Source organism: Tachypleus tridentatus, chromosome 13, assembly GCF_004210375.1.
Source record: "Tachypleus tridentatus isolate NWPU-2018 chromosome 13, ASM421037v1, whole genome shotgun sequence".
NCBI classification, from domain to species: Eukaryota; Metazoa; Arthropoda; class Merostomata; order Xiphosura; family Limulidae; genus Tachypleus; species Tachypleus tridentatus.
The window spans coordinates 122,237,404-122,252,943 of record NC_134837.1 but is presented as its reverse complement, the minus strand read 5'-3'; the positions used below and the strand labels follow the sequence as shown (position 1 = coordinate 122,252,943).

Genomic DNA, 15,540 nt, shown 5'->3' with positions numbered 1-15,540 from the left:
GTTTATTTAGTTTGGCGAAATTGTACATTGTGGCAATACTCACTTAAAATGATAAATCAGTTAGCTTTAGTATCTCTTATGAACTCGTAAAACATTTTGGTGTTGCTTTCAATGTTTATAAGTGCACATTGGAGAAATGTAGGCATTTTTGACAATGAAAGTTAGAAAAAAACAACCTGGCCTTTCTAGATCATTAAAAAAAAACAACTTTCTTTGTGTTAAGTAGTTTATTTAGTCTATTAATTAAATATTTTTATTTAGTTTTTCAATAGACTGTTATTTAATATTTGTTCTAAGATCATAATATAGTTATGATGCTAACTATATTAGTATCTAAATAATTAAATTAATTATTAAAATTGGAAATTAATGACAAATTCATGTTGTTTTATGAATTGCCACAAGAAGAAATTAGAACAATTGTTAGGTTTAAAAAACAAATGCTTACTTTGAAGGAATACATTTACATTTACATACTTTGTTACTGAGATGGGAAGTGCTGACCATTAGAATGACTTCACCTAACTAACCCCTGAATTGTTCTAAAACAATGTAAACTGGAGTTTATAGTTTGTAGTCCCTGTAATATACATGTATACGACATACTGGAAAAAATATAAATGGAAAAGTTGTTGTGAGTCTTTGTGATACACTAGCCTACACTATATAGTACAATGTGCATTTATATTCAAATGATAATTTTTTTCTCTCTATTTTTGATTATAACATCAATTTATTTTCTATATTTAAGATAGAAACTCTTTGTTGGCTTGGAAGAACTACTGCTGGAAGAGAATACATTATGTGGCTTGAGTGTGGGATGAATATTAACTTTGTTTTTCACTTATACTAAAATATCATCACATTGTATTTGTAACCTTTAAAGAACAAAGTTTCATTCAATTTCAACTCTTATAATCACCAATCAGTTATCTTACACTAAACCTATATACTTCTGTAAGTGTTAATTACTTCACCAATCAGTTACCTTACACTAAACCTATACACTTCTGAAAGTTTTAATTACTTCACCAATCAGTTATCTTACACTAAACCTATATACTTCTGTAAGTGTTAATTACTTCGCCAATCAGTTACCTTACACTAAACCTATACACTTCTGAAAGTTTTAATTACTTCACCAATCAGTTATCTTAACTAAACCTATGCATTTCTGTAAGTGTTAAGTACTTCACCAATAAGTTATCTTAACTAAACCTATGCACTTCTGTAAGTGTTAACTACTTCACCAATAAGTTATCTTAACTAAACCTATGCGCTTCTGTAAGTGTTAATTACTTCACCAATCAGTTATCTTACACTAAACCTATACACTTCTGTAAGTGTTAACTACTTCACCAATAAGTTATCTTACACTGAACCTATATACTTTGTAAGTTTTAATTACTTCACCAGTCAGTTATCTTACACTAAACCTATATACTTTGCAAGTTTTAAAGTCCTTTCCACGTTAAAAGCGACCCAAAACTTGTATAAATGATAGACGTTTATAGTAGATATATATCTGGGTACAAACGCGCTTATCAAACATAGATCTGCAGGATAAAACGAACTTATCTACTGCAGAGGAAGTAGCGAATGAGAGAAAAGATCTGGTGTCTTTAGCGCGCTCCATTTTTTATACACTGAAATTCATGTTTTGGTAAAATAAAATAACGGTTCAGCTATTGTTGTTAATTTCACAGTACATAAACTACAGATTACTGAACACGAACGACCCTTGTTCTTTAAATAAACAGAGGTAGGGTAACTTGCACTTTGTTACTGCGATATCTTTTAATTAGAAAGTGTCAGTTACAAGTCCTGATAATAGGAATGTGTCGTTACTACGTCAATAAAGCTGTTTATTTTTCTAGTTCTTATAGCTTTCCAATAGGTCCGTATTATACAGTACATGTTACGCAATTAGTCGGCTCGTGTGATATACAAAGACAAATATTTGTGACATTCGAATATTTCGTGCTTTTCTGTCGATACTACAGTTATTTGTGATAGTTTTATGAAATCTACGTTAAATCTTTCCATTACCAACTCACAGATTAACACTTTCCATTATTAACCCACAGAGTTATAGGTTAACTCTTCCCATTACTAAACCAGATAGCTCTGAACTCACACTTTCGATTATTAAACTACTGAGCTCTGGGTAAATCTTTCCATTATTATTCCAAAGAACTCTAGGTTAACACTTTCCTTCATTAACCCACAGAGTTATAGGTTAACTCTTTCCACTACTAACTCAGAGTTGTGGGATAACGTTTTCTATTACTAACCAAAATTGCTCTGGGTTAACTGTTTCCGTTGGTAGCCCACAAACTACTAAGTTAATTTAGTAAGATAACCTCTCGGTTAACTATTTTCGTTGTTAATCTAAGAATATTCGAGTTCTTCGTACTAAGCCTTTTAAAAGGATAGTTTTGTACTGTAGGTCTCACAGTGACAGAACTGTATGACGTAGAAAGACGCGTTTGAATACAATAATACAGAATACTATAAAAATAGACTTCGGATATGTCTACCATTTATACAGCAAAATATGCAGTGTCTACCATATATACAATAAGTTTTAGTTTACTATTTATATAGTAGGGTTTTATTTATTATTTATGCCCCAAGATGTAGTGTTTACTATTTATGTAGTATGTTAGTATCTCCACTTTTTGTCCCCGTCGCACCAAACATGCTTGTCCTTTCAGCCGTGGGGGCGTTATAATGTGCGGCCAATCCCACTATTCGTTGGTAAAAGAGTAGCCCAAGAGTTGGCGGTGGGTGGTGAAGACTAGCTGCCTTCCCTCTAGTCTTACACTGCTAAATTAGGGACGTCTAGCACAGATAGCCCTCGAGTAGCTTTGTGCGAAATTCAAAAACATAACATAACATAACCTACAGCCCGCTAGTGGTTAAACGGTAAGTCTGAAGGCTTATAACGTTAAAAAGCGGATTCCGGAACTTATTCTGCTTAACAACAAACAAACAAACAAACGTTTTCTATAAGTCACAAAAATAGTATTTAATTGGAAGTTACGAAATCCCCATATCTACTGTTTTCATTTACTCTAATTTAAAATCGCTATAGTTGTCACTGTTTTCCTTTTTTTCTGACTTACAAAAATTACTATTTGTAACTGGTTTAGTTTACTATTGTTATCATTGTTTTAATATTGATCTCATTGTACAATTTCCCAAATACAGTCCAAAATGTCTACGTTTTCCCCCAAAAAAGTCTAAACTCACTATCATAGTTGGTTGTACAATTCAAAACTCACTGTCCTAGTAGGTATTACAACTAAAACCTTCCACCTCTAATAAGTATTACAACTGAAAACCTACCACCTCTAGTAGGTATTACAACTCAAAATTACCACCTCTAATAGGTATTACAACACAAAATTCACCAGCCGTGGAAGGTACTAATTAAAAAGATATATATTTGCTGTGTCTGTACAAGGTACAGAGATTCGGTGCCTTCGAATTCCAGTTTTAAAAGGCACAAGCGGGTGCAAATGATGACCATTTCCTCTCGAACGGAATGCCAGTTTGACGCAGGTTAAACCCCAGCTAACAGACAGTTGATTGAAACAAGTGGGATAGATTGTCTTGTTTAAGAACTCAAGAGCGTGAAGCTGGTCATCTTCGAACACGAAACCATTCGACTAAGTGATCAAAGCCGAAATCACTAAGCCACGCTGCTTCCCCTCATTATTAAGTTTTAGTTACAAACTATGCGTCTGTCTGTACTTGTATAAACAATGAATACCAGAAAGCTTGCATGTATCTTGGTCAAAGTTTATATCATTATCACCTGATAAGAGTACTGTCCCACCCAGTCAATCTTTCCTGGTACATGTGTTAAACAAACCTTACTTTTTAACTATATTAGTTCACTAATACGAGTCGAACAAGTGGGGAACAGTAACCTGGTAAGGATACACATAAAAGGTTTGTTTTCGAAATTCTCAAGTGTAATAATTACTAATTATTTTTTTCCGTTTTAATGAAGTGTTATTATCTAAGATGGTTAATAAGCAACACTAAATAACTTAATGTTTGTCAACTAACACTTGTTAACTATGAGATAAAATGAAAATTATTTGATTTAATGATTTTTTGATATACAAATGTGGTTAATATCGTTCTTTATTATCTTTTCGCTTAAAGAAAGTAATGAACGAATTAAGTTTGCCTTTGGACAGGCTTAAAGGCCAATTAACATGCTATAGTGTTAAACTGAGTGACCACTGCTGGATAGATGAAGAATTTCTAAACGACCTTTTGCTTAAACATGTTTACTGAAGGATGAGGTGGTCAGTGCTATATTGGGTTGGTCTACATTTTGTTTAAACGTGTTTACTGAAGGATCACGTGGTCAGTGCTGTATTGGGTTGGTCTACGTTTCATTTAAACACCTTTTTTAAAGGACCACGTGGACAGTGTTGTAATGGGTTGGTCTACGTTTCATTTAAACATGTTTATTGAAGGATCACGTGGACAGTGTTGTAATGGATTGGTCTGTTTCATTTAAGCGTGTTTATTGAAGGATCACGTGGACAGTGGTGTATTGGGTTGGTCTTCGCTTTGTTTAAACATGTTTACTGAAGGATAAGGTTTTCAATGCTATCATTAAATAGATATCTAGATTTGGTTTAAAAAGATTAATGATGGGTAAATATGAAACTAATGCGTGACCTTGTTAAATTAATGAAACAATGGTTTCAAGTTAAACACTTAACCATATATTATTCCTATGATACAGTAATTCGCAAACAAAATGACAGGAAGCCAAAGATCCCAGTTCTCAACAATGCGTCGAGGATCGTACAACTCGTCCACCATCTACGAAAACTTCAGACAAAACAACCTCCTCGAACCAATTCCAGTGGACAACCAATCATCATCGTCTGATGACGAGAGTGAAACAAAAGTAAACATAAGCCTTATTCCGGTGTTCATATCAGAGATAATTTTCCTAGGATGTGTGGCAGTCTTGGCATACTTTCTCAGGTATCCACATTAATACATTCATTCCATGATGTATTGAGGAATTTATTTCTTTTGCTGAAATCCCAGGTAACATGTAGTAGACTGGGACAAGTGGGGTAAATTGTCTTATTAAAGAACCCAACAAAGTGGTGCTGGCCATCCTCGAACACGTAACCTTTATACAAGACTACAACAAAATTAATTTAATAATATCAAAATCAAAAAGTTACTAATGAGAATACACCGGTTGCTAACAATAATATCAAATCAGTAGCTTCACCAACACACCTCTTAATATGTATTATTATTATATATAATCAATTAACATCACAATAGAGGTATAGAAGTCGTGATAAAAAAAAAGTGTTTGAATCATTTACATCAAATGTAACATATTCTTATACCAAGAATAGAACAAGAATGGTTACATCTGTGTACAGGGAAAAAACAAACTTAATGATATTAAAATTTAGTTTTGACATCTGGTTTGCAATAGGATCTTACTTCCAGTTATACGAAGAATAAATTGAAATAAACTTATAACAAACTTATATATTTAATACTCTTCAATAAGTGTCTCAAGCTTCTTCTATAGTGTTTTTATTAGATTAAATTTATTTTGTTTCTGATAGTATGTCTAAAGAGAATAATGTTATTGCACGTGGTCTCGTGCTACCAGGAATTCGAAAAAAAATTCTTTAGTTTGTTTATAGGTTTGAGACTGTATTCCCAGTCTTTGACCATGAGATTTTTGTCAACGACACTAGACTCATGTATCCAAAGGAGCCATCCTACCATAACTCCACAGTTCCAGTTAATTTCAGTGAAAAGACGTTGTATGCGCTATTCCTTGGCATTCCTCTTGGATTTGTAAGTAACAGTACATTTTGATATATATTACTCTATAGTCGACTAACATCACAATTCAGGTATAGTACTCCTGCTTAAAATGGGTTTAAAAACCAGTGATACCAATCATGTACTTCAGAAGTAACATGTTCTTATACTAACAATAAAACAAAAATAATTACATGTGTGTACAGGACTAAAACAAACTTAATTTAATAATATCAAAATCAAACACTTATTATTGAAAATACACCAGTTGTTAACAGTGATATAAAATTAATAACGTCACCAATACACTAGTTTCTTACAATATTTCTCAAAGAAATATTTAGCTTCATCAATATACCAGTCGTTAACAGTAGTTATAAATATATACTTAGCTGCATCAATACATCACCTACCAACAGTATTTAGAAACAATATGGTAGTTGTTAACAGTAATTATACACAAATTCTTAGCCTCAACAATACACCAGGGAGGTAATAAAAATTATCCCAATAATTATAGGCTTATTAGTCTGACGTCAGTTGTGGGAAAAGTTCTGAAAAGTCTGGTAAAAGATGCTTTGTAAAGTTATTTAATAATGTTTATAATTTTATTGGATAGTCATCATGGTTTCATTAAGGCAAAAGCTTACCTTACAAATCTTCTAACATTCTTTAAAAAGATTACTGATTGTGTAGATGAGGGTAAGGATGTAGATTTGGTGTATCTGGATTTTCGAACAACATTTGACAAAGTGTCACATAAAAGGCTTGTAAAGAAACTTATTTCTCTAGGTATGGGGGTTAAGTTAACTAATTGGACAGAAGAGTGGCTTGATGGAAGAAAGCAGAGGGTTGTTATAATGGAGTTTAATGAAACTGGATTAATGTTACAAGTGTGATACCTCAAGGCTCAATCTCAGAACCATTGCTATTTTTGATCATATTAATGGCATATATCAAGGAATAATCAATAAATTACTTAGATTTACTTATGATATTAAGGTCTTCAGTGTTTCTGGTTGCGAAGAGGATGCTGCTGATTTACAAAAGGTTTTAGATCATTTCGTGAGTTGAGAATATAAATGGTAGATGGGTTTTAATTATGATAAATGCAAGTTAATGCACGTGGGTTATCATAATTTGAATTATAAGTATAATTTGGATGGGAATAACTTTAAAAGTGTCATAAAAGTGAATGGTCTTGGTGTAATTGTTGATCAGTTTCTTAAACCATCCAAGCAATGAGCTGTTGCTAGTGGTAGGGCAAATATAATTTTAGCTTATATTAACATAAATATTGAATATATGTCTAACGAGATTATAATTTCACTGTACATGTCACGGGTTAGGTCACATTTGGAGTAATGTGTTTATTCTTGGGTTCCATACCTTAGGAAGGACATTGAATTGTTGGAAAGGGTTCAGAGAAGGGTCACTAGAATGGTGCTTGGGATGGAGGGTTTGTCAGATGAGTTAAGGCTGAAATCTCTCAGATTGTTTTCAAAGTCAATTGAGATGTTTAAGATTGTAAGAGGAGTTGATAGTGTTCATGCATCATGGTTTTTTCATACATAACGGAGGTAATAGTAGAATTAAGGACACAAATATAAATATTGACAATGTAGGAATCATTTTCAGGTAAGACAGTTTTATTTTTGTAACAGGGTTGTTGGCCTCTGGAGTGGGTTGCCTTTAGATGTTGCAGAGGCAGTAAATTTAAATAAGTTTAAGGAAAAGCTGGATAACTATACGAGTGATAAGGGCTGGCTTTGATATATTTGTTTTAAATTTATTATATTTGTAGCTTAGTTGAGAACACTGGACAGCTGAGATTGGCTAATAGGTCCTTTGTCGTCCCTAATCAAGATAAATTATTGGTTTCAACAATATACCACTTTCCAACAGTAATTATAAACTAATACTTAGCTTCAACAATATACCAGTTACTTATAGTAACCAGAAAGACTTAACTAACACGATTTTTGTCAACAGTAATATTATATAACACATGAAAAATTTGATGCCAATAAAACATTGTTAACAACAATATTGTAATATTAAAGTAATTTAACTTAAGTAATATTTATGTTTTTAACAGCAATATTATAACATAAAAATACATGAATTAATTAATACACGTTATTACAGGAACAGTATAACATACTAAAGATACAGTTTGGTTAAAATACAATATAGTATATTTATAATTTTCCTATGAGGATAAATCGATATTTAGAGAGCACATTCTCCTAATAGTTTTCAAGACCTTTCATGAAGAGAATCTCAGTGTTTATCTCAGAATATGCTTGGACTCTGAAGGATCTTACATATAGTAATAATAAACATTTGAAATCGGGCAGTATATATGTAGAACGTTAAAAAATTATTCACTTAATATAAAAAAAAAAATACACATAAGTTTTATTTTTATTTCGTCGTTTAGATTTTACTTGGAGAAGTAGGATATTTCACATTTTCGAGAAGGTCCAAGAAGGTCGTGAGTTTGGGATGTCAAGGATGCAAGCTGCACGTGTTCACTCGTAGACTTCTTCGATTTACAGGTTTATATGTGTTTTCTTGCCAATAAATCTAGAAAATAAGAGAAATAAAATATTTGAAAGTTAATCTTATATTATTGGATTACTTTGTTGCTGACGTAATTCTTGGTTTTGTTTTTGAATTTCGCGCAAAGCTACTTGAGGGCTATCTGCGCTAGCCGTCCCTAATTTAGCAGGGTAAGATTAGAGGGAAGGCAGCTAGTCATCACCACCCACCGCCAACTCTTGAGCTACTCTTTTACCAACATGGACCATCACATTATAACGCCCCCACGGCTGGGAGGGCGAGCATGTTTGGTGCGACCGGGATTCAAACCCGCGACCTTCGGATTACGAGTCGAACGCCTTAACACGCTTGGCCATGCCGGGCCTGTAATTATTGGTAATCAGTCTAACAGTTTGAGACTTTCTATAGCCGAATGTGTGGGTGTCATTCTGTACGTTTACATTTACATGTGTCATTCTTTAGTGTCAGTCTATAACGAGTTTCAGTGTCACCCTGTTGCACCATTCACCTGTCGTTTTATTAATATCTGTGTGTCACTGTTATATATAAATCTCCGTGTGTCACTTTTAAGTGTTAGAGTATACCTCTGAGTAAACGAAGTTCAGTCTTACAGTACATTTGTTACTTTGTGTCTAAAAGTCAATGTGTCACTGTCTAAAGAATTGAACTCTTCATGTGTCACACTGTCTATTTGGCAGCTTAAGTGTTCGTGCAGCTTAATTACGGTACTGCATAATATCAGTATATCTTATATTTGTTAAAACAGTTTACGTGAAAATTATATCATTTAAACGTATTTCCTTTAAATGGATATTTGATTATTATGAATGAAGGGTTGAGATTTATATATGGTTTACCTACAGTTGTGTACATTGTGTTTGATTGTTGTGAATACAGGGTTACGATCCATACAATATGTGGTTTACTAACAATTGTATATATTTTCCTTCATTATGTTCGATTATTGTGAATAAAGGGTTAAGATCCATACAATGTAAGGTTTACTAACAATTATGTACATTTTCTTTCATTGTTTTCGATTATTGTGAACAAAGTGTTAAGATCCATACAATTTAAGGCCTATTAACAGTTGTGTACATTTTCCTTCATTGTGTTCGATTACTGTGAACAAAGGGTTAAGATCCGTACAAGATATGGTTTACTAATAATTACACCTTTTTCTCCATCTTCACTAAACCACCAGGAACATTTCTATTCGGTCTGCTTTGTACCAGTATCTTGACGGATAGCCTAAAGATAGTCACTGGCCGACCAAGACCATACTTCCTTGAGGCCTGCAATATGAATAAAGACGTGGTGAGCTCTGATCGACTTTTCTCAAGTTCCTGCAGTGCCTCAGGTGATCTTCGAGAAGCGCGGTTTGTATTTTTTAACTTCTCGTTGATCCACTAACCTTGAACCTGTTTAATAAGAAGTTTTTATGCACTGACATCGATTTAGTCCATTCTCTATGAAAATTCAGAATTGTTTATAGTTTCATTATTTATATTTTAGCCACCAGGACAGCCGTACTGTAATACTCTAGCTGGAAATTATTTTCGTTTAAACATTGAACGCATTTTAAATACGATTTTTCCTAATTTATTACAGAACGAGTTTTCCTTCGTTCTACGCTTCACTTTCAGCTTACACAGGAGTATTTGTAATGGTAAGTTGAGAGTATAAATGTGCCAATAATAAAAATCTTATTGAACACCAGTTGCTAAAATTAACGATATATTTAAGCTACGACACGTTATTTTACAGTACACAACCAGTAAAATAAACGTTACAGCATCTTTCTTTTATGGTTTATAAATGGTTGCTTCTGGACAAGAGATTGGATTGAAAAAGGACTTTTTGTGGCCAGTAAATGATATTTGAGAAAGCAAGGGTGATTCTGTCATTGGAAATTTTTACTGTCCCAAGAAGTTTTTACGAGAATATTCAGGATAGTTTCAGAAAGACAAAGTTTAAAATAATGTTGTAGGCTTTGTTTTTATATTTTTTATTTAGTTGCTTTGTTCACTAGAGGAAGTTGCTGAATGTGTGAGGTCTAGAATTTTCTTGAAAACCTGACCCTCGTGTGAGTCTTGAACGTTCGTGAAATAATGTGAAAATATTCAGTAGTGTTTATTGGAGTGGGTGAGTTAGTTCGTTAGCCAGTGATTCAGGTAATTCGAATTGTTTATTCGTGAGTAATTCAGTCATTTAATTAGTAACTTATTTAGAGATAAGAGTGTTACTAAGTCAGTGAGTCATCTCGTTTATTATCGATTGATTAGTGATGAAGTTTAACAAGAAAGTGACTTGACATTCATTTGTCAGGCATACCAGTAGTTTCAGAATTTGTATTGAAACGTTATTTGTGAAGTTAGGCCTACTAAATGTAATCTTTAGTCTGTATAGAATATTACTGAAGAAAAATATTAATTTGTGATCATTAATTGTACTGAATTCAAAGAATCCGACCAACGATAGAATATATTACAGCTGTAATTTTGAAATGTAAGAATTAACAGTATTCTGTTAGAACCTTAAAACGTGTTCTTAGGCGTGTTTGTGTTCAGATTTTGAGCTTAGGTTTCCATCAATATGAAATTATCTGTTTGATTTACTAAATACATATCAACCTTTTAAAATGTTTTGGGAGTTTGTAACTGAAGAAGAAAGATTGAAATAATCATTATTGATCCTCTAGAGCTATGTCCACTGTGTTTTAGCCATCAGGGCTTCCAGGCTACTACGTCCATTTCTCGTTCTGTCAATTGGTAGTTTTTTTATGCTGTGTGGAACGTCACGTGTAGCACTACACAAAAATCACTTGGAAGATATAGCAGTAGGCTGGTGTCTAGGGGGAGCTGTGGCAGTTTATTTGGTAAGCACCATTTCTTTCACTTTAAATATAGCAGCAGGCTGATTTGTTGGGGGAATTGTGGCAAATTACATTGTAAGTGTTAACAACAGCTTCAAGCTTTAAAGGGTAACCGTAACTATTAATAAATTAATAGTCAGGCTTAGAATGCGGGAAGTTGTGGTTATTTAATAATAGAAACTTTTTAGATAAAACAATACTTTTTTCGTTTTTGAACATCAGAAGTTGTTCGCTGAGTATATTTTGAACACTTTTGTATTTTCAGTGTATCTTCACTCTGGAATCCTTCCGCGAGCATCACCAACTGAAGAGAAAATGTTATCATTCAAAAAAACACATCGGGTTTTTCCCAATCAAGCAAAAGCGTCCTCTTTTTTTCCGATACTTCCGAATTCCACACATATCATACCAAAATTCTCAGACTCAAAGATTATCTAATGCTGATCTGAGTACGAATTATTCCCTAACTTCTATTCCTCGAACACAATCTTTCCCACCTGGTGTGCTTAATGGATAACGACATGCCCAAAAGAACAAGCTTTTTGAATGACGACAATAAAATGTCATTCGCTGTCCTAATAATGATTATTTGTTTCCTATTCAATTCATTAGTATGTGAAATAATATTTAAGTACAGTTTTTCTCTTTGGTTTCAAGTTAATTAAGAAGTATTAAAATAAGTGAATATAGGAAGCCGTCTATAATTATTTACGAATAATTTATGGAATTTTCTCCTTTAACCTGTTATTTTTAGTACCCTCTTTAGCATTTATTTTTAGTTAACTACACTGAATACCTCTTTGTGTGATTAGCCCTACATTTAGTGTTAATTGTTATAAATAAGAAAAAAATCGTTGCTTTTAAATAAGTGAAGTTTTGAAATATTTTAATAAATTACGACTTACTCAGACTAGGATTTAGGAGACTATGAACAAGTCAAGGTTAGGATAAAATTTGAACTTGAAATGTATAGTGTAATTATCAAAATAAATGTAGATAATGGTTTTCCTGTCTTTTTTTTCTGTAAATGTTTGTCGTTCTAGAGCGCTAATATCACTTTGATTTTTGTAACATGATTAATTTACTTACGCGACATCTATTGAGTATATTAAGAAGCTTGCATCTACCTAGTATCTCAGCGGCAAATCTAATGGCTATGCTGCTATAAATCAGATTTCTATACCTGCGGGAGGCACAATACAGATAACTAATTGTGTAACTTTGTAGTTAACAATGAATAAACACTTAAACAAATGTTAAACTTCCTAGCTTATACATATATATATATATATATATTTTAAATCTTAATTGTTGGATTGAAAAATGTAAAATTCCTCGAACAGATTCATTGTTTATCTCTTATAATATAATGGATCACATAAAGTTACGCTTATAATGTTAACTTCAAATACTTTAGAAATATTCTGATAACAAGGTGTCCGTCTATTAGATACGTTTCTAAAATTAAAAAAACAAACTTTTACTTTCGTTCTTTTTCTTATAATATTTTGTAAAATTGAAATAAAACTAAAAAAATGGAAAAAAGACCTTTGAAATGGTAAAAGCAAATTAAAAAAGTGTTAATGATGAACAGAATACTTACTGAGGAATCATCAACTATTGAAATTTTCTTGAAACTGCAGTGGTTTTACTACTGCCATCGGGAACGTGACAGAATCTTAGTGCAGATGGCAGAATGTCTGAAAATTTATGAAAAACATACTTATTGTTATTATTTTCCTTTTTTTTAAAGGAAGTAACATTTTGAGAAACCGCTGTACGTGTGACATGACGATATGTGTATACACTTCAATCTTCTGTGAAGTAATCACTATTTATTACTTAAAACTGTATAGCTGTTGAATTTTAAACTTATTTAATCCATACACAGAGTAATAAATAAAAAGCATTCTAATAGAATGATTTGAATTCGTCAAAATTCTTGTAATGTGGTGCGGTATGGTAGGTTACCAGTCTCTTACTCACCTCAATCAAGAAATTTGCCCAGAACTTTCTCAGTTGAAAGTCAACAAACCTACAAACAACTCAAGGTTCTCTCAAGACATATTTCACGATATCATCAAGGAAGTTACCGAACAGAACGCTCAGTGAAAAGACAACAATTGTTGATGTTGGGCAAGAGGTTATCCTATTTTTTAACCGTAAGCCACGGAAAATAATTTATATTTTATGTCAGAGTTATTATGGTTATCTAATGTCTTCCCTTAAGACATGTATAGTGTCTTTGACCAGAGAAAACATAGCTAATCATCAGCATCCCAGTAATAAATTAGTATCCATGATAAGCATTTATTTGTCATCTCTAGCTATGGGGATATTTTGTGGTATTGAACCTGATTTGACAGTTACGCAGTTCAAAATTCTACGACAGAGTTAACCTGTTCTTTCACAGAAATGAAAACCACCAGAAAATTTGGCGACTTAACAGTTTATTTGGACAGTAGGGTTGTTCAATAAACACTATAATCCAACAAAGAGACAGTATTATAATTTTATTTCCTTCTTTGTGTTTTGTTTATCATAAAAGCTTCACGACACTTGATGAGCGTGTTGTTTAATGACCACAATTTCTTGAAAGTTTTAGGAAAGGGTTTGAAAAATATCAGGTGAGACCATACTGACTTTCCGATTGATTATTGAGTCAGCCAGGTAGTTAAGCACTATAGTTTTATGCTTTTGTTTTTACAAAGTAAGAGATAAGAAAATAGAACGCACAAGATTAGCAAATTAGTGGAATTTATATTGAGATCTACCCCCGACCTCCCGGGAGTACAAATAAAAGTGAAAAGACAGAGAAGTCACTTCATTTATTTATTTATTCATATTGTATCAAATGCTTAAAAACATCAGTAACATAGAGTATGAAAGCGAATGAGTTAATCCTGCTATAATAACTATGTAAAAAGTAAAAGGTAAATTTATAAAAGTGTAAAAGTTATACAAGGCATATTGTTTTGCACAATTTTTATCTTTTAGTTTGTTGCTGTTTTTATAAATCAGGTAGTGTTACGAATACTAGTCACTACGAAAACAAACTAATCGTATTAGAAAAAACGATGGACCTAGTACTCTAATGAATTGATAAAATTTATTTATATTACATGCCGAATAAGCTGTAATTATAAAGCGAAATATTATGCAGTAAGATATACATCCTGGAGATGTTGGTCGTTATTTCATTTATGTTAATGACAGGTCTAGTAATAATCGCGTTAAGAAAGAAAACTAATTTACTTTAACGAAACTATATAGGTTCTAATAATATTAAATAGGCTTAGGCCTATTAGATGTATTTTAATTTTAGTAAGTGCTAAAGACAAAATAACAGTAAAATTGTGGCATATTTATTTTCTGATTTCATATGATATGTAATAACTTGAGGTCCAAACAAAATATAAAAGATATTAAAAATGTAATAAGCATGTAAAAAGAAATAAAATTATTTTATAGAAAACATTACTGAAAGGTAGGGTGGCCGAGCGGTCTAAGGCGCTGGTTTAAGGCACCAGTCTCTTCGGAGGCGCGGGTTCGAATCCCGCCCCTGCCAGTAAAATTTTGCTGTTAAAACTTTTGAAAATACAATATATGTATTTGCAAACTGAAATCAATATCTTTTATAATTGAGTTATAGGATTATGTCGAATTATTAATAACTCTTATCAACAGCAACAAAATGCTAAGTCATTTACTGTATATTGGGTTTTACCTAAATGTTTGTTAGATATGATCACATCGTTCTAATTACGAAGGTTCATTTCAAGAGCTGTACTATTTTTTACCTCAACATATTTTAATTAAGTAGCTAATTCGTATTACATTTGAGGTATCTGTGAGTTATTCATTCTAGTTACTACTAGTTTTAGACGTTAGAAAATATTATATGCCTTATTTAATTTCTTATTTAAGTCACTAACCTGAGAAACGTACAATAATACATTTTAAACACCAGGTATTCAAAAAGTTTGGGCAAGACATTTCTTCCATGTTTTGTTTAATTTCAACTTTATCGTTGTGAGCTCATGTAATTTGTTACTACTTTCTAAATCTATATTATTAGAAATAAAATAATTTATAACTTGGGTTTGGTTTGCTTTTAATTTTGCACAAAGCTACTTTAGTCAATATCACTGACAGCCAAATCTTTTACCGACGAATAGCGGAATTGACCATTACTTTATAACTCTCCTACAGTCGAAAGGGCGAACATGTTCGGAAATGGAAACTGAAACCCGTGACCTGCA

The 15,540-nt window shown here is 32.4% G+C and overlaps 1 protein-coding gene and 1 non-coding gene across 4 annotated transcripts; both read left to right on the top strand.

Moving 5' to 3' along the window:
- The first annotated feature begins 3,819 nt into the window (after positions 1-3,819).
- Positions 3,820-12,283, top strand: LOC143238565 (phospholipid phosphatase-related protein type 1-like). Of its 3 annotated transcripts, none has more exons than XR_013020648.1 (8): positions 3,820-3,960; positions 4,775-5,022; positions 5,715-5,871; positions 8,282-8,399; positions 9,608-9,782; positions 10,015-10,072; positions 10,436-10,577; positions 11,105-11,242. XR_013020648.1 is itself a non-coding variant. In XM_076478909.1 (8 exons), exons 2-8 carry the CDS (start codon positions 4,790-4,792, stop codon positions 11,793-11,795), a joined length of 1,170 nt encoding a protein of 389 aa, XP_076335024.1. In that variant the 5' UTR covers positions 3,821-3,960; positions 4,775-4,789; the 3' UTR covers positions 11,796-12,283. The 3 variants fall into 3 exon arrangements, 2 of the variants coding, with proteins under 2 accessions (XP_076335024.1, XP_076335025.1); XM_076478909.1 differs by lacking the exon at positions 10,436-10,577 and adding an exon at positions 11,544-12,283 and having other exon boundaries at positions 3,821-3,960; positions 11,105-11,281; XM_076478910.1 differs by lacking the exon at positions 10,436-10,577 and adding an exon at positions 11,544-12,283 and having other exon boundaries at positions 3,921-3,941; positions 11,105-11,281.
- Positions 12,284-14,764: 2,481 nt separating this feature from the next.
- TRNAL-AAG (transfer RNA leucine (anticodon AAG)) lies at positions 14,765-14,846 on the top strand. The gene has a single exon. It is a non-coding gene; the product is annotated as a tRNA-Leu (tRNA).
- The last annotated feature ends 694 nt before the right edge of the window (positions 14,847-15,540 follow it).

Bases quoted from the DNA above. Each gene is read 5' to 3' on its own strand.
- LOC143238565 (XM_076478909.1), top strand. From the start codon at position 4,790: ATGACAGGAAGCCAAAGATCCCAGTTCTCAACAATGCGTCGAGGATCG. The intron at 5,872-8,281 runs GTAAGTAACAGT...TTCGTCGTTTAG, and splicing joins TTGGCATTCCTCTTGGATTT to ATTTTACTTGGAGAAGTAGG. The intron at 10,073-11,104 runs GTAAGTTGAGAG...TTGATCCTCTAG, and splicing joins ACACAGGAGTATTTGTAATG to AGCTATGTCCACTGTGTTTT.